Source organism: Fonsecaea monophora, assembly GCF_001642475.1.
Source record: "Fonsecaea monophora strain CBS 269.37 chromosome Unknown Scaff1, whole genome shotgun sequence".
Classification (NCBI taxonomy): Eukaryota; Fungi; Ascomycota; class Eurotiomycetes; order Chaetothyriales; family Herpotrichiellaceae; genus Fonsecaea; species Fonsecaea monophora.
The window spans coordinates 52,803-70,951 of NW_019173932.1; the positions used below are offsets into that span (position 1 = coordinate 52,803).

At 53.2% G+C, this 18,149-nt stretch overlaps 8 protein-coding genes across 8 annotated transcripts; 3 read left to right on the forward strand and 5 right to left on the reverse strand.

The window, feature by feature from the left end:
• Window positions 1-446: 446 nt before the first annotated feature.
• AYO21_00016 (hypothetical protein) lies at window positions 447-2,625 on the forward strand (the record flags this gene model as incomplete). The annotated part of the gene is made up of 2 exons (XM_022650008.1): window positions 447-537; window positions 869-2,625. The coding sequence occupies 2 exons, from the start codon at window positions 447-449 to the stop codon at window positions 2,623-2,625; spliced, it is 1,848 nt and encodes a 615-aa protein (XP_022517334.1).
• Window positions 2,626-4,767: 2,142 nt separating this feature from the next.
• On the reverse strand, window positions 4,768-6,083 carry AYO21_00017 (hypothetical protein; the record flags this gene model as incomplete). Its single annotated transcript, XM_022650009.1, has 3 exons — window positions 4,768-5,061; window positions 5,226-5,727; window positions 5,872-6,083. 3 exons carry the CDS (start codon window positions 6,081-6,083, stop codon window positions 4,768-4,770), a joined length of 1,008 nt encoding a protein of 335 aa, XP_022517335.1.
• Window positions 6,084-8,876: 2,793 nt separating this feature from the next.
• Window positions 8,877-9,272, forward strand: AYO21_00018 (hypothetical protein; the record flags this gene model as incomplete). Its single annotated transcript, XM_022650010.1, has 2 exons — window positions 8,877-8,914; window positions 8,960-9,272. 2 exons carry the CDS (start codon window positions 8,877-8,879, stop codon window positions 9,270-9,272), a joined length of 351 nt encoding a protein of 116 aa, XP_022517336.1.
• A 558-nt stretch (window positions 9,273-9,830) lies between these two features.
• On the reverse strand, window positions 9,831-11,015 carry AYO21_00019 (hypothetical protein; the record flags this gene model as incomplete). The annotated part of the gene is made up of 1 exon (XM_022650011.1): window positions 9,831-11,015. One exon carries the CDS (start codon window positions 11,013-11,015, stop codon window positions 9,831-9,833), a length of 1,185 nt encoding a protein of 394 aa, XP_022517337.1.
• Window positions 11,016-11,563: 548 nt separating this feature from the next.
• AYO21_00020 (hypothetical protein) lies at window positions 11,564-12,895 on the reverse strand (the record flags this gene model as incomplete). Its single annotated transcript, XM_022650012.1, has 1 exon — window positions 11,564-12,895. One exon carries the CDS (start codon window positions 12,893-12,895, stop codon window positions 11,564-11,566), a length of 1,332 nt encoding a protein of 443 aa, XP_022517338.1.
• Window positions 12,896-13,417: 522 nt separating this feature from the next.
• Window positions 13,418-15,254, forward strand: AYO21_00021 (hypothetical protein; the record flags this gene model as incomplete). Its single annotated transcript, XM_022650013.1, has 5 exons — window positions 13,418-13,723; window positions 13,781-13,977; window positions 14,029-14,147; window positions 14,210-14,358; window positions 14,442-15,254. The coding sequence occupies 5 exons, from the start codon at window positions 13,418-13,420 to the stop codon at window positions 15,252-15,254; spliced, it is 1,584 nt and encodes a 527-aa protein (XP_022517339.1).
• Window positions 15,255-15,718: 464 nt separating this feature from the next.
• Window positions 15,719-16,801, reverse strand: AYO21_00022 (hypothetical protein; the record flags this gene model as incomplete). The annotated part of the gene is made up of 1 exon (XM_022650014.1): window positions 15,719-16,801. One exon carries the CDS (start codon window positions 16,799-16,801, stop codon window positions 15,719-15,721), a length of 1,083 nt encoding a protein of 360 aa, XP_022517340.1.
• Window positions 16,802-17,216: 415 nt separating this feature from the next.
• On the reverse strand, window positions 17,217-17,744 carry AYO21_00023 (hypothetical protein; the record flags this gene model as incomplete). Its single annotated transcript, XM_022650015.1, has 2 exons — window positions 17,217-17,495; window positions 17,553-17,744. 2 exons carry the CDS (start codon window positions 17,742-17,744, stop codon window positions 17,217-17,219), a joined length of 471 nt encoding a protein of 156 aa, XP_022517341.1.
• Between the last annotated feature and the right edge of the window lie 405 nt (window positions 17,745-18,149).

Genomic DNA, 18,149 nt, shown 5'->3' on the forward strand with positions numbered 1-18,149 from the left:
ACCTCCTCCAACATGTGCCGCCCTTCTCTCTCATTCGTCCCTCATGCAGACAATCTTCTCCTACAGCCGGATCCTCTACTCGACCTGCTTGGAGCCTCATCGTGCTTGCATGATTTCTCCCCTCTTGGATCCAAATATAGCTCTCTCCATCGTTCGCGAGAACTTTGAAGTCTCTCATATACACCATCCTCGGCCAATGTCGCCGTGACTTCCTCCAAGGCAGACCGTTGCCCTCGCTGTTGTCCCTTCCGTCGTCGACAAACCCCCCTTAGAGCCTGCGAATACTGCTGGACAGTGTTCGCGATCATTCCCTCGTAATAATTAACAGCAGCGCGGCTCGCCGATCTCATCCTGTCATTGCCGTCCTTTATATCTGCATCTCATCGTTGTTGATGTGCGCCGAACCAAGACTACATACGGAAGAGACTGTCCCAGAACTATCAGCAATGGCCTCCGCAAGCGAGAAGAAGGCGGCCCCCGCGACGAAGGACTCGCCCAACACCAAGTCCTCCAAGATGCACAGACGCTCGAGGTCGGGTGAGTTATGCCACGAATCGCAGTGTCTCTTTTGGATGTGGATGAAGACTAAGCTTGACGTCAGGTTGCTTCACATGCCGTCTACGGCGCAAGAAGTGTGATGAAGGGAAGCCCAAATGCAAGGCATGTAGACACTTGGGTCTTGACTGCGAGTACAAGCGACCCCACTGGTGGAGCAACAATGAGACACGGAGGAAGCAGAAGGAGCACATCAAGACAATCATCAAAAGAACAAAGACAACTGAGAAGAATACAAGTACTCAAAGTCAATGTACATCCGACCACATACCTGTGGAGCACTCCTTGGAAGTCCCAACTAATCTATGCACAGATGCTTTGAACAATGCCGCCCAGTCTTACTCGGAGGACTCTCAAGACGAATACGACCCAACCTATGACCCGTCCTTTGCAACCACTCCCGGCCTCTTCGATCCCTATGGTCCCAACATCTACATGCCTCCCGAGTCATATGCGCAAGCCGTCCCATGGGAGGTGGATGTCAAGACGGAGCGTCACACCTATGTTAATGATGAACTCACTCGGCGCGACTCGTCGATATCAACTTTTAGCACCTTCTACCCTCCACCTGCTCATGCAACTTTGCCGTCGTACACCGGAGACGACTGGGTACAGCAAGACATCTTCGAAAGCCGACAGGACTCTTGGACCGAAGGCGACTTCGATTTCAATAACCTTGATGTCCCCCACGTCGCGCATCAGTTTGAACCTCAATGCTCACTGGTCCAACTCGAGGATTGCGATCAGCCACTGTTCGAACACTTGCTCCAAAGCGTCTTGCCACTGCTATTCCCCGTCCTCGAGGCCTACCAACACGGGTCGGTCCGTTCAAACGTGATATTGCCTTCTCTCGAAAATAACAAGGCCTATCTCCATTCCTGCCTCTTGGCTGCTGCTACTCACATGAAGGGCAACGGGCAATTTTTGAACAACGCCGCAGACGACGATGCGATGCGCCATAAGCTCGCCTTTGTGACGATCGTGGTCGATGCACTGAATAGTGATAGCCAGCACACCGAAATGCTCGATGCTCTACTCGGGATGATTTCGATGCAATGCTGTGTCGGCTCAGCGTTGGATCTTGAGAAGGAGTTGATCCCCTGGCACCAGCACTTCCAAGCCGCAGCGGACATTGTGCAGAAGCTCAACTTACCACAGAATCTAGAGAGCAATGCCCCGACAGGTGGTCATCCACCGTTCAACATGAGTCTGACTGCGTGGATCGACATCCTTGGCGCCACCATGCTCGGCAAAGCCCCGCGATTCTCTCACACTTACAGAAACATGTTCTTCGCCAGTGCGTCGACGGGACTCGAGAAATTGATGGGTTGTAACGACTACGTCATGTATCTGCTCTCGGAAGTTGCATGCCTCGACTCGCTCAAGGTCGAGGGTAAACTGGACGACTTCGGGATGTGCAGCCATATCACCTCGCTGGCCGGCACATTGGACTCAATTGAGCCTCAAGAGCCTTTGCAGCTTCCGTTTAGCAGGACTGGCGTCCTCCGACCGAAACAGCTGACCAAGAACATCACCGCCATCTTCCGCAAGGCCGCTCGTGTCTACCTCTGCTCACTCGTGCCCGAGTACAACCGCTACCAGACCGCGACCGTTAACCTGATCTCGCAGATGGCCGACCTCCTTCAATTCATCCCTTCGGGTCCCAACGGCTTCGACCGATGCCTCGTCTGGCCCATGCTCATCTGCGGTGCGAATTCGATCCCGGCCTCTCCATTCCGCCGAGTTCTCTCGGAGCGGTGCGACCTACTAGGCGAAGCCGCCGATCAAGGATCCTTTGGGAGAATGGTGCGCCTGTTGCATGAGGTGTGGAGACGTAACGACGATGTAGTTGTCTCCGCTGGAGTGTGTGAAGCCACCCCAGTGACGGCCGGAAGCCCTGGAGGATCGATCTCGACGCCAATTACCGCAGCCGCCGCTCCCACCGGCACCGGAAACCTAACTGGAACCACTTCTTCGACAACGACCGCGACAGCAGCAGTACCGAGGAACCAGAACGTCCACTGGCGGGACGTGATGCAGCAAAACAAATGGGATTTTCTTCTGATATGAGCGGTCTCTCTTCCTCTTGTCAAAGTCCATTGACCGAGAGTACTATTTGCAGCTCTTGATGGTGCAGAAGCCTCATTCGGTCTTGACGGCCGGGCTCTCTGCCGAGATGCAGATACGGACTCCTGGACGCGCAAAGGGAGAAGGACTTCCTCCTCTACCAGAACGATGACATTCATTTCCGACTCTGAAAAACACGTCGACGTTAATTGTCCTTTATCAAGTGACAACTAATTTCTTCCACTCATTTCAACGACACATCTCCGCTACTTCGGAATGGAGAGGCGAGGATATTTCCCATCTGATCTTTTCTGGCAAAGGATTAATACTACACAACCCCCATATTTCTGCATCCAGGTCTGGGTAAAATAGCCTACCAAAAGTTATTTGCTTTTTCCTCGGTCAACCTGACGACGACAAAACTTTCGACGCGGCGTTTTCTTTTTTGAAGAAGTGGGAGGAGGGGAAGAAGCACAGGCTTTTTTTCTCCTCCATCTCTGGCGAATTATGGCTCCGGCAGGGACGGGTTATAGGCAGCATGCGGCAAGCGGCGCACGGCGCAGGGTAACAGCTCCGAATATTCCCTTGCATGGCGTATGTTCGTTCACATGGGAAACAGGGCAACAAGCACGGCACTCTTACCTAGACAGTCAAACCAACAACAGATCTGACGGCCGATATATCACATTTACTAAAGCACAGCACAGAACTCGCGTTTTGAGCTGTCCTATTCAGGATATGGAAGCTCCTCACTCTCTTGTCTGACAGAGGTACAGGGGGCCCCAGGGAAGAGACTACACTTATTGTGGGACCATTCTTTTATTTTAAAACTAACCATACTTTCTTGCTGGCTTATGATACCCCTGGTTCCGTGGAGCCTCTAAAGCCTCCACTGAATCTTATTTCCGACGAGTTTCCTTTTCGCTTTTTCGAATATTTTGGGGCGGTTTGTTTCTGGGTTGTTTGCGGTGGGTGGGGTGTGGACAGGAGTTGCTTGCAGAGGCAAGGATGTGCATGGGGGGGTGATGGATGGACAAGACAAAGGGGATCTCGCTGGCGGGCTGGCAGGCACTGGAATTGCATTCCAATTACCCTGAATATTCCCACAGGGGTGATTTGTCGCACAAGAAGAGGAGGGAGAGCCGGTTTTTTTTTCGCGAGAGGTCCAGAAGCGAAGAAGAGACGGCTCACTCTGACGAGCGCTGTGGAAGGAGACCGGCTACAGAACAGGCACAAACGCGATGAAGATAACCTCTTGAAAAATCCAGACCAGGAGGGAGGCTCTCGATGAACATGTGCTTACGCGAGACGTATAATGGAGATGGATGCGGCAGAGGGGCTGCACAAGTGCAGATGGGCGCAGCATGCTGAGGAGAGGGACGGAGAAATGACCAACAGCAGGAGCAACACAAACGAGAGACGAGAGTATGAGGGTGACGACGAGAAGAGGACTGAGTGCTTTTTAGATGCAAGCGCGCATGTATGGATGGATGGATGGAGGTGAGGATAGACGGACGTTGACCACGCACGAAAACGCAGAGATGCCAGCCGAATCAAGGCGCAAAAGACATGCTCACACACACTCACACACCACAAAGATGGAGAGAGAGAAGGGAGAGAGGAGAGGAGAGGAGAGAGAGATATATACTCGGTACATATACATACAGTAAAGCCCACCCCAAAAAAGGTTAAAGTTGTATCCCCACTCCTCTTCTGCTGGGCTCCTGTTTTCTTCTTTCAATGATATATGACATGTATACATGGGGAGGAAGTGAGCACGGTATACAAGGGGATTCGGATGTGGGATACAGGACATGCAAGCTCGACAAAGGAGATCGCTGTCTACACGAGTGCGGGTACGGGTACGAGTACGAGTAGCCCTTGGCGGTAGTGTCGCAAGTACGAGTACGAGGTACATGGCGAAGCGAGTAGGGAGACAATCAATAAACCTTGCTGAGGATCTCGATTGGATTGGTAATTGGGGAAGAAAAGGCACCTAATGATTTTTTCATACAAAGTTAAGCGTCACATCTCAATGGAGGGAGGAAAATAGGAAGTTTGTAAGCCAATTTGTTTTTTCCCCTTTTCCAGGAAGTGTATATCTGTCTCGCCTCTTCTCGTCCGTCCTCTCCTGCCCAGTGATTTTCACAGCTTCGGCTCATTGACGAGCATGACGCTGCCCTGACGGAGCTTCTCGGCCGCGCCATCGACGATCTCGTCGAGGATCTCCTTGGCGCTGCTGCGGTGGTTGACCAACCCGGCCACGACGCCCATCAGGTACGGATGGAGGTTGTCGAGGATCTCGTCGTCGTCCGGGTGTTGCTCCGAGTCGTGCAGCACGGGGAGGATGCCCTGGCCCGTCAGCGCCTTGATCTCCTCCTGTCGGTTCTCTTCCCAGTTGAGGATGTATTTGGTCTTGCGTATCCGGAGGGGTCGGCCCTAGATGGGTTTTTTTTTGTTAGGGGTTGGACACATGCCGTTAAATGGTGATCTTGAGGGAAGGAATGAGATGGGGGTGTGTAAAGAGGGTTGGACGGGAAAGGATGTGGAGATAATATAGAGATAGTCTAATGGGGTGTGTGTGGTGGAGAGGGAAAACGCACTGAGAATATAACACTTCTGACAGTGTCGTCGACACCGGCGCTCAAAACGGCTTCCTGGTGAGCTTTGGAGGCACCGGCTTCATTGGCCACGATGAACCTCGTGCCGACCCAGACGCCCGAAGCGCCCAGCATCAGCGCGGCAGCCAAGCTCTCACCACCAGAGACACCACCGGCCGCCACGAGCTGGACGTCGACACCTGTAAAAGCGGACTTTTGGCCCTTGAGCAACTTGGCCACGGCGGGGATGAGCACGGAGAAGGGGATGTCGCCCGTATGGCCACCGGCCTCGCCGCCTTGGGCGCAGAGGATGTCCACGTCCAGGTCCAGGCACTTTTGGACGTGCTTGGGGTGTCCGATCATGTTCATGTACAGGACGCCGCCGGCGTGGAGGCGCTCGACGGCCTGTCTGGGGGGAACTCCGATGGCGGAGACGAAGACGCGGGCTTTGGACTCGACGACCACGTCGATGAGTTCCATCAGTTTGCCTTTGGTGTAGTCATAACTGTTGTTTGTCAGAGAGGACTTGTTCATCAGCGTCCGACTCCCAAATCAAGGGGCGGGTCGAAGGGGATGAGGGTCTATCGATCTGCAATCTTGCTGACACCAACCAGACCAGCATTTTTCTTCTTCTTCGCGGGTCACTTACTTTGTCTTGCGTGCGTTGCCTCCCACCTGGGGGAGCAGGATGTCGACGCCAAACGGCGCGTCCTTGTCCGTCAAGTACGACTTGAGCTCCTGGATCTGCTCACGCAACCCGTCGGGACTGTACCCGTGACCGCCAATGACGCCGATGCCGCCCGCGTTGGTGACGGCGGCAGCCAACTTCGGCCCTGCGGCGACGCCCATGCCGGCGAGCATCACGGGATGCTTGACCCCAAACAGGTCTGTGAGGGTGGTGCGGATTTTCTCTGTACATATGGATTTTCTCTGGTCAGAAAAAGAGTTTGTGGAATTTTTTGCGGCACTCCCAGTCCCCGAGGGAAGAAGGGGCCATCATATGATTACATGTGAATGGGTGGATGGATGGACGGGCGGCTGGAGAAGGGGAAAAACACCTACGGCGAGAGGAACCCATCTTCTCTTCTCTTGTGCTCGGATTAGATACTTGTCAGTTTTGCGTGCTCGGAGTGGTCGTGTCTTGCCAGAAACCGCGATATAGTAGATTTGCTCAAGGGTTATTACCGAGTAACAGGTATTATTAGTAAAATGCTCGTTCTTTGAATTCTGAGCCAATCCGACCACGAGCAACTAACCAGAGAAAAAATCTATATCATCTATCATTGAAATCTAAGAATAATATGTACAGGGATACCTTCCATAAGCAGTCTCTCTCTCTCTCCTCTCTCTGGTCTCTGGGGTGACAGAGTGTCACTTTTGCCGAGGACGTCAGCCGTCAGCCAATTCTCCAGGCCCCCCCGGGCCTCGGTTACTGCAACTGTCAACACCGTCATCTTTGTGCACTGGGCACTTAGTATCCTTGGGCAATCCGGGTACCGCAAAGGGTATGCCCGGTGGAAAGAATTCAAGGCGCCCAGTTCTACGCGCTGGTGTCGAGCCGCACGGAAACAACTCCTGGTGCAAGGCAAGGCACGTACATAGATCGATAGGTACTCGATAATATACCTCTGGACAGCGCGTAAAGGAGGGAGTTGGAAGCGGGGTAGAGTGAGGCAGCTTTGCCGAGAAGAGGCTGGCGCCTTTCTATTTATGGAATGGTGCAATTCGACGGCTGGAAGATCCAATTCTCCGAACCTCCAATCGGCCATCGCTGTAAAGTCCAAGCTCCTAACGAGTCATGTACCGCAATACCTCGTACCTAGGTAGTAACTGTGACTTTACTTGTATGGGCATACTCCGCTCTCTTCAAAGAAGGGGTGCAACCTGGCCCCGGCATGAGAGTCTTTGGACGAGGGCCGTCCGGCAGGACCTGGAAAGAACCCAAAAAAAAACGCTGCAAGTCTTGGACAAGGCAGGCGTCTCCCAGTTTTGCGTCAGCTTGCCTGTCTCTCTGATGGTTGGACTTTGGGAATGGTGTTCCCTCGCCCACCCCGTCATAGTGAGGCTGGCCGCTCCCGAAACCAAGTCTAGTTAGGAAGGGGTCCCCCGTCACGAGTGGTGCCTCGAGACGGAGCCTCCCGAGGAGGTGCAATGAGGTGTTCCCCCACGGCTCTGCGTGGGTGAGACGCTGCCATGGCGAATGCAAATGCGATTTCCGTTGACAATCGAGTGCTAAAAAGCGGGCGGGCCGATGTGCTCTTGTAGAGATCGAGCCTCTCCGCGACGACTGCTTTTGGACGGAGTTTCCGTGGGGTGCAGAATAACGGCAGCTCTGCACTACTTGTCCACAGCTCGTGGTTGGCTGTCCGGTGTGGGGGTGACTTGTCTCGCCTCGCCAGACTGCCCATGTTTGATGTCCTACCTACGCTGTGATGTACCGTCTCAGCGAGGTGCATTTCTCTCACGGTCGTCGCCAACGTGTCCCCCTCAAGGCGTCCCGTGCCTTTGTTCCAATCAGAGCCGCGAAGCCTGCCTTGCTGCGAAAGATACCTTGCGTCCAAACCCCCCTTCACTAGTCACTATTATTTGCGTCGCACAAGGGTTCATGGCCTGATTGGGTGACCATCGGAAGAAGTCGGCCTGAGGAAGCGCGCCCGGCTGATATTGCGACAAGAACGGTCCGGGGTATCGTCTGGGGTGGGCAATATCCGGGGTTGGACAGTGACAGGTCACCCTGGACTCCTGAGGAAGGGCTCATTCAAACGTGCCCTGGTTCACGAGGAACAGCGCCCGGCACGTATCGCTAGAATCGGTGAAACTCGATCGTCCTTGTGAGACACATCACGAGAGCCCGATCTAACGATTTCAGTGCCCAGGAATAAAAGCAGGTTGCCTGGAGCTACGCCGTGCCGGAACACCGCTGCTACTCCAATGAGCCCGGGGTGACAGCATCCTTGACTGGAGAGTTTGCTAGGGCAGAGTCGACCACGAACGGGTTGCTTGATTGAGTCATATCGTCGACTACCCGTCAGCTCCATGGGTTCCCGTAACGAGGACTCTCTGCACGCTGACCCTGCGGCGCGATGATACCTCGTAAAACAATATGCTTGTCTCTCAAATGGACCTGCCCAGTCTCTGAAGCCCTGGCGCCTGACTTCCCAGAGGCCTTGTGTATCCTTAGATCGGGACTTTGCCTCGTGCTGACGGGCTCTGGGGGCTTGACCAAGATGATGCGGTTTGCCAGCCTTTTGAGCCTTGCTTTTTTGCCCACCTTGACGCCCACTCAATTGCCCACTGTGCGTGGGGGTACCCATGGACAAAATCACTGGCCAAGGAGGAACTCTATATTCCCTTAGCAAAGAACCGACCCTCTTCTATGCCAGACAATTGCCCTTGCGCATGATGTAAGACCCCTTGACGAGAAGCGGGCAGCTGAAAATGTCGCATGGCGGTTGAGTCGAAAACGCGCTCTCCCGAAGGCATATAAATATCGGGGAGTAGGAGGTCGTGAAGGAAACCCTGGTTTCTTAGAGAACGCAAACCATTCTACTGTGCGCCTGGAATGAACCACAGACCAGTGCAATCGAGCCTTGTTGCTTTTTCATTCCAATTTCGACAGTTTCCGCGTAAAATTGACTTACTCTTTGTGAAACCATGGCCGCGACTCAACCATTGAGGCAAGCTTCGAAACAGTGGATAAAACCTCCACCCCCGAGGGAAGACTGACATTATCACAGAATCGACCAGATCGACACCCAAGTCTCCCTGGGTGGAAAAGCTCACGAGGGCGGCGGTGCCATGGTGCACGTCTTCCTCTACGGGGCGACCAACACCGTCATGGACTTCATCGTGCTCGGCCGGCACTCTGGCGCACAGGCCGTGGCCAGGGGAATGCCACCAGCCAAGAACAAAATCGGATGTATCATCGGGCGCTTCGACAGCGCGGAAGAACCCACGGCCGCCCTGATGAGACAGATGGACGAAATCACAGACGCAAAAATCGTCCGGCAGGCGGAGGTCTACCGCATGACGCTGGTTGGTTGTGAGTGATCAGAGACTTTGACCCAGGGGAACGAAGTTGAGTGGAGGGAAGGAAAGGACAGAGCAGGAAGTAGATCACCAAAGGTCCCGGGGGAAAAGGGGGAAACAAATGGGGAAGAAGTGGTTGGATGAGGATTGACCACGCGCTTTGAGGGTCGCGTGCACTGACGTGGATAAAAGACCAAGATATGCAAGGTACCTCCATACCTTGTCGAGCAAGGCTACAAGGTTGACATGGTGGGGAGGAGCGGGTGGTGCCGGAGCTGTGTTCCAGCCACTGACGAGGCTGAGCGAGGCTGTTTCTAACAACCTGGGCAACAAAACCAGGACGAACTGTACCTCCTTCCGTTAATTTCTCCTTTGTCGACATGGGGCGGGATCAAAAACCATTGATGATTGTCTACCTCCAGACCCAAAAATATCTATCTTCTATTGTAAATCTTCTAACAGGGTCTAGATCTATCCGCTTCTGGTCTTGTCCTGCCACGCTCGCCACGACGCCTGATCTATTGGGTCCCTCCGTCCAATGTGGTGGATAAAACTGCAATGTGTTGTCATGACTCTTCCTCAGTCTGTCCTTTGCCAGAAATCCAGGATCCGGGCAACGATTTGGTCGCCTTTCGTGACGGGCACCTCGTGTCCGGCCTCGAAGATGGCAAATTCCACATTGCCCGAGAGCACTTCTGTGGCATCCTCCTGGACCTCTTTCTGGATGATGATGGGATCGTTGGTCCCCAGAACGATCAGCACTTTCTTCTGCTTACCAGTCTCTTCGTTTAGGCGGGTCAAATGTTGGCCAAATGCTCGCCATCGGTCATGCTGATGCCGGATAGGACCATAGCGGATGCTGGACATGAATGCCGCGACAAAGCCCGGGTAGTTGTCTAGCTGATAGAGGACCGTCTTCTCGACAGTGACGTGGGGACGTATCTTGGAGAGAAGGGCCTGAGAATTGGCTTCAAGGTTGACCTCGGCGGCTACCGCCTCAGTTGCATCAACCGTGGTATCCTTGTCGAGTGGTTTCTTCAGTGGCTTGGCCATGGGACTCCGAAGTCGCTTTCTGACCAAGCGCTGCAGCAAAGACTCTGGGATCAGGCCTTCCGAATAGATAATATGGCTTGTCCGGCTGATGTGATAGGGCCTCAGTATTCCGGCCGGCGCAAATAGGATCAAGCTGTCGATCAAGTTGGGAAAGTAGGATGCAAAGGTCGTAGCGATCCCGCCGCCGAGAGAGTAACCGATCAGAGTGAATTTACCAGAGTCCTTGCCGGTCCACGACAACGGCGACGACGCTAGGACGAGCAGTATCTGAGTCGTGAAAAGCCGGATGTCATGAGGCAGGTCTTCAGGGTTGTCCGAGTAGCCTCGTCCGAACAGGTCGAAGAGCATGACGCGACACCCACTGTCCACAAGGGCGTGGGCAACGGCTCCCAGCGCAATCGCAGGAGTACTGATGCCGTGGACAAGAAGGACCTTGCGCCCATCTTCCGGGCCGAACTCGTACACTCTTATCGAGCCGTGAGGTGTTTCGACGTCGCGGGCCCCCGGGAGCACATCTGGAGGGTAGGGTAAGTCGGCGATTTCCTCTGGGGACAGCTTCGGCAGCACTGTCACTCTCGGAGACCGCACGATGGTAGCTTTCTTCTTGTTCCAAAGTCCTCCGGCAATGACCCCGACAGAGAAGAGACAAGTACCAGCCAGCACCAGCCGCCACTCGAGGGCCCCGGGGAGCAAAGACGACCTGGATGCCATTTGGCAATGTGTGGCAAAACACTGCACAGATGCACAGGAACTTGACGGAGTTGTCCTCGAGACGCGGATAAGAAAACTAATTATTTAGTTCGGGCGAAATTCGATCCTTTATTGACCAACGCGACCCATTGATGACGAATCCGGAACTGCCTCGGCTCAAGGACGACGAGGCTGAATCACCCGATCAGGCTAGCCTCGACCTTTGCAGCCTCGTCTCCCATGTGTACCGAGTACATCTGTATATGAATTCTATGAGGCCCTTAATTCCTAAGGTATCCTCCGATCCAAGGTGAAAGTCATTTCGACACGGAACACAAGATTATTTGGGATTCCTGAATGTTTGAAGCATCATGATCAGCCACTATATTCTGACACATCTCACTCTACAGTAGCATTGATACACTCCACCCGCAGCTCCAATCAACGGCTCCAATTTCGAGAGCAAAAATATTCCTCCTTGGTCTGTCAGTACCATGACTTGGGGTATCACCCATAGACTTTTGTGAAACGCCGTCGCAGACACTTTTTTTTAACTCCAGACCTTCGAATCATAGCGAGAAGTCCAACGCCTTCCCTCCGGATTTATCCTTTCCCTTGTTCCTCTTCCTTTTCTTCCGTTTCGGTTTTGATTGGTTGTCTTCGTCACTGCTTTCATCCAAATCGGACTCGTCGATGTCGTCATCTTCAGAGGATGATATTTCATGCTTAGTAGTAGAGGGCCGTCCCCCACCCGGAAGTCCTTTCGCCTCTGTCCATACTTTGACAGTTTGGCCGCCACTAGTGATCATTCGCCCTTCGATGTCGAAGCCGATGGCCGCGACACCATCGATTTCGTCGTGTTTGGCGTCCATCTCGGCCAAAACTCCATTGCGACCAATTCTAATGAATCGAATTCTGCCGTCCTCGAGACCCGCAGCCACAAGCTTCTCGTTCATTTTCAGTTTTCCACCCCCAAAGCCAAAAGGCACTTCAGCGAGACTGTCCACGCCCAGCCCGCCTCTTTCGAGGACGATTCGTTCGTCAAGATCTCCCCATACACCTCTCTCCCACAGACTCACCACTCCGTCACTCTGACCAACCAGGACTTTCTCGCCTACACTAGTCCCCCCTTTCTTGAGGCCTTGCACCAGTGTCAAACTCGTCAATTCAATCTCCTGGTCCGCACTCGTTGCGATAGTGCCCTTGCGAAGATCTGTCACGGCGAGGGTAGTGCCGCCTACGCTGACCCACTGTTTTGGGAATCCACTTGTGCTGGTCTCACTTGCCGGAAGCGGAACAAGGCCATTGATATGTTCCTCGCCATGAGGTGTCCAGGTCTGACTGCATTTTGCCACGATTTCTTTTGAATCCTGCCTTAAGTCGTGGAGATATAATTTACCCGAGTCGGTACCCAGCAGCAAAGCCTGCGGCGATAGCGCGTGCAGGACGGTTGGCCCATCAACCCCTCCCGATCCCGCAGTTTGAGGTATTGCAATTTTGCTCACAACCTTGCCAGTTTCGGTGTAAAAAGCCTTGACGAGACCGTCTGTTCCTGCTGAGTAACATAGATCCCCCTCGTGACTGAATGCAAGACATCGACATGATCCTTTGTGTCTCCTAGTTGTCCACACCGTGTCCAGTGAACCGAGTCCGCTCTCGGAGAGACTGGCCGTGGAAGATCTGCGCAGTGAAGGTATTATTGAGCCATTGGAATTCGTGGGTTTCAAGGGCGGTGAGGCGCTATCTTCTGACGTATCCGCAATGACCTCGGAGTCGGAGGGGAGTTTGTAGGTGTGTACATGTCCTGAGGACAAGCCGATCGCAAACAGTGGTTCCGTGGGATGGACGACTTGAGCAAAAATATCGGACTTGAGAGGGAGGGTACAAATGGTGTCGAACATGGTTTGAGAGAACGATCAAGGCATTGCCGGAAGGTGTTTCTTTCCTGGTGGTACAAAGGCGTGCGTTAAAACTGAAGCTTCACGCGATGGGTTGCATTGAATCGGAGACAGAACTGAATGAGAGCTAGAGAGAGCTGTGCGGCTTTTACTTAGGTAAGTAGTTGGTGCACTAGAAGTGAAGATCTCCGGGGGCCATTAGGCCATTGGAGGATTCTTAGGGGGCCGCTGAGGGCGATCAGCTTTAGGGCATCTTTACCGAAAACTCTAATCAAACAGTCCTTAAAACCCTAGGGCTTAGGGCTACTACCCAGGGAGGCACACGTACCCTCAGTGGACGCCTAACCACCCACCACCCTGGCGCCTGCTATCATCGGACTCAAACCATCATATAACAACATTTAACCATGGAGTGATCGCCCAAGGACCCAGTTGTACAGCATTGGCTTTCTTGCGCGTTGTCCACCAGGGATATTTGAACATATGTTTCATTTCATGCTTTTCTAATCGATTTCTACGTCTATCATGGCAGCAGCAGATGTCACTCAAGACGACTCCGACGCTCGAGTTGATGAAACAACTGCGCTCCTTGCTCCCTCGGGTGAACAGCCCACGTCTTCTGATAACAACGACAATGACGAGCCAATGTCCAATGGAGCGAATGGCAAGGGAGAAGACAAACCGCTGCCCAAGGATCAACTCTTCTACCTCTGCTTCGCCCGCCTGATCGAACCCATCGCATTCTTCTGCATCTTTCCCTTCATCAATCAGATGATATGGGACACTGGGGAAGTGGCGAAGACGGATGTTGGCTTCTACAGTGGAATGATTGTGGGTCGCCTTGTGTCGCAGAGATCTCCTAGTGGCACATATTGACAATGCGCGTAGGAGTCGCTGTTTTCTCTGACGCAAATGCTGTTCATGATCCCCTGGGGCAAAGCTGCCGATCACTTTGGAAGAAAACCTGTCCTTGTCAGCTCGTTGGGTGGCGTGGCCCTGGCGACTTCTATCTTTGGACTGAGCAAGACAATATGGCAGATGATCCTGTTTCGATGTTTCGCTGGAGTCTTTGCTGGCACGGTCGTGTAGGTTTATTCGATCGTCTTCGGGACAATGCAAGAACAGATCGCTCACAGTGAACGCAGGACTATCCGTGCCATGATTACAGAGATTAGCACGCACAAGACCCAGGCCAGAGCATTCAGCTTCTTTGCTTTCACAGGAAATCTGGGAATCTTTCTAGGTCCTCTGCTTGGTATGTTACCCTTGTTTTGTAAAGATCACTCGACCTGCAAGGCTGCTGACAGCTCTACGTAGGAGGAGCACTCGCAAACCCTGCAACGGTATACCCGTCTGTGTTTGGACATATCAAGTTCTTTCGTGACTACCCATATGCACTCCCTACATTTGTGTCAGGCTCAATCGCTATTATTGCTACCATCACTCTTGCGTTGGGCATCAAAGAAGTGAGGACTGACATTCATTTCCTTCCCCCCTACCTCTTGCTTTCTACGTTGTCCAAGCTGACTTAGTCTGGTTGTCCCTAAAGACTCTCGTGCGATCTCCGACGCAGCAGTCCGCAGGCGCCCGGAAAGAAATGTCGATCCCCGACCTGCTTCGATCTCCCAATGTCCCGATAACACTGTATATCTACGCGCACATCATGCTCCTGGCTTTCTCCTACACAGCTATCGTCCCGGTGTTTTTCTTCACCCCGGTCGATCTGGGCGGCTTCGGGTTCTCGCCCTTCCTCATCTCGGTATTCATGGGTTTGGGCGGCCTCTCTCAATCGCTCTGGCTCCTCATTGTCTTCCCATGGCTGCAGGCCCGCTGGGGTACTAAGAGCGTCCTGGTTCTCTGCGCAACCGCTTACCCGATCTTCTTCGCCCTGTACCCCGTCTGCAACCTGTTCCTGCGGTACCACATGACAGCCGTGTTCTGGACCATCGCCCCCATCGCCCTGGCGTTCGGCAGCGGCGTTGCCATGTCCTTCACCGCGATCCAGCTCGTGCTGAACGACGTCTCGCCCGGGCCCGAGGTGCTCGGCACTCTGAACGCCGTGGCGCTGACCATGGTCAGCGGGATAAGAGCCTTTTCCCCGGCGCTGTTTGCAAGCTTATTCGCAACCAGCGTGCGGAGCGGGGTGCTCGGCGGCCATGTCATCTGGATCTTGATGGTTGCGCTGGCCCTGGGCTTCGCGGTTGTCAGTCGCTGGGTACCTGAGCCTGGAAAAGAAGACAACACGCCCAAGCATGTCACTACGCATGGTCATGGTGACGGCAATGGCAATGGCATCGCCAACGGCAACGGCAACGGAGCCGCTGCAGCCGAGGAGGGTGAGGAAGACGACGACCACGAGTAAGTCGATTTAGTGAGCAATATCGTCAATGATGTGTATATGTATATGAAGAGAAGTGAGGAGATGGAATATCTGCGGAAAGCAGCCAGGAAGTGGGCCCAGGGGCTACCACAGCGCGCACCCTCAATAGACGGAGCGATGGATGACCCGCCAAATCACGCTGGAGTCAATCTGTTCGAGACAGGCTATAGACTACGCAAAAAGTACAGTACTAGACGGAGGTCGTTACAACTCACACAGAAGCAATGATACATGAGCGTCGGTAGGACGGAAGGACGAAGGTGCAATCAGGGAATAGATATAGCAGGCGTTCGGAAACTTCCGACATGTCGACCAACGTGAATAATGACTATACACAAGGCTAAGGAGATGGTCTGGACAAAATTATTTTCAGGCTTCAGATGGCCGCCCTCTCAAAGGAAGCAAATCATCTGGCAACACTGTAGATGGAATCAATGCGTCCGTTCCTAAAGATCCGCTCGTGCCGGCTCCCCCGCCCACGCCCTTCTGATCAGTTCTCTAATCGGCTCCTTTTCCACCTTTCGTGGGTTGGGATATTGATTGCTCACGGCAATCTCGGCAGCCTTGTCGATGTCCTCCTCCTTCATGCCGTAATCCTTTAGCGCGCGCTTCACCTGCAACTTCTCGAGCAGGATGTTCAGTCCATTGATGGCGTTGCCTTCACTCCCGGGGAGGGCAGAGGCGAGCCTCTCCATCGCTTCTGGAATAGCGGGAGCGTTGTAGGAAAGCGCGTGGGGAAGGACGATAGTGTGAGTTTCGGCATGAGGGAGATTGAAGGAGCCTCCGAGCGTGTGGCATAATTTATGGTGCAAGGCCATCGAGGACGAACCAAGACAGACACCGCAAAGCCAGGCTCCATACTGCGCCTTTTCACGAGCAGACTGGGATTGGGGGTTTTGAATGATCTCTGGGAGTGATTCCGCAAGGGCTTTGGTTCCCTCGATGGCGAGAAGGGAGATAATCGGATTTTTATTCTTCGCGTAGAGCGCCTCCACTGCGTGCGCAATCGCATTCACTCCTGATGTAGCACTGAGAGATGCGGGAAGGGTCATGGTGAGGTCGACATCATAGATTACCGTGCCGGGAAGAATCTTGGGATCGGTCCGCGTGGTTTTTCGACCATCTTGCGTTTCGCCCAGTATGGGTGTCATTTCACTTCCAGCGTAGGTAGTTGGGATGCAAATATGGTGTAGGCCGGTGCGGACTGAAATCGCCTTGCCCAATCCTGTCGTTGAACCTCCTCCTATTGAGACGACACAATCTGCGGATTTGGATTGAATGAAAGCCATGGCTTCTTCGGTAATGTGCGAGGGAGTATGCATGGTAGCATTTGAGTAGGTGCCGGCAGGCTGAATCGACGCGGCAGTGAGGATTTTAGCAAGATCTTCAGCTTGACTGACTTGCTGGGGGGTCGAGAGGATAAGAGGTGATTTGAAGCCTAGACGTCGGATCTCATCCGGAAGTTTTTGGATACTGCCTTTCCCAAAGACCACTCGGCCTGGGTTGGCATTGTACTCGAAAGGATCCATCGAGGCAGAATCAAGTCGGTTGGTTGTCGGTTGGACGCCAAAGGCTTGCAGTCTCGAAAAATTGCAAGACTCGGGGAATAGCAAAGGCAGAGAGAAAGTCGATAGGGAAGAGTTGTAGTGCGTTGGTCTGTTAGAAAGCGACCCCGCGGTCTTTTGTTTGGAGTTGAGGGCAACGGAATCAACCGCAGCGCAGCGTCATCGGAAAAGGGATTCCTGCTGGTCAATGTCTTCGTGGGGCAAAGCCGGCAGATGCACCCAAATTCCTGGGCTCTGAGCTCCAAACCCCACCACCCAAAAGCCCCCCCAAGGCACGAAGGGAGAAGTTCCGTCTGGGGCATTATCCGATTTTGCTTGCAAGATCTTTCATAAAGCTGACAAACCCTCCCCAGGTGAATGGAATGAAATCCCGCGTCTTTCAATACAGAATTGCTCTGAATAGGTATATCGTTGTGGATGCCGCCCAGCTAATCGCCAACACCCCCAAGGCTTGCAGCATCTGCTTGGTGGCCCTGATACCGTCGTTGTAAGTCGAGGCCAGAGGAACTGTAGCTTTGCTACGCCAGAAATTCGCAATGTGATTGTATGCCAGGGCAAGGCCGCCGGCGTTGGCGGCACTGAGTAAGAATGGCATGGTGTTGCGATCGGAGGAGACGGCAATCACGAGAATTACCGATGACACAAACGAGGACACTGTCTGGTCCATTGTTCAGTATCTGACATAACAGAAGAGTGTTTCCTTCGAGACGCTTACTGCTAGCACACCACTAGCCTGTGTGGTTCGGGTTTTGTGAAGCTGTCGTGCCGCTGTGTTTGAATAGCGTGATGCGCTTTCAGTCTGTGGTTCCCACTGATGAAGGTCGTAGATCGCCATAGCTGATAGCAAGCCAAGGTAGCCGCTGCCGCAAGCTTGGACAGCGTGATATATTTCAAGAATGAAAGACATGATTGTCTAGGGTGCTGTGGTTCAATGGCGAAGAGGGACAAGAGTTTTGGTGACGAAGACCACGAAGACTAAGAGATGCTTGAGAGGCACGAGAGGCTGCAATTCCATCATAGGGCCAATGACTAAGGCAATCTGGTGCCAAGACATTCAAGAGACACCCACGGCAAACTCCCTCCAATACTATGCACTGTAATTGTCAAGCAGCATGGATGAGTATCAAATGTTTATGGCTCACCGAAGGTTGCATTACCCCTTCCTAAAGACATGACTTTGACCAGGTTGCCCGCTGTAGACTATAACCCCTAACAAGGGGTAAAAGCGGCACCGTCGCCACACCTGCTACAAAGTTAGCCTTGTTTGTCTTCGAGGCTTTTTTTTTCAGCCTCTCTTTCTGATCCTGGCTCA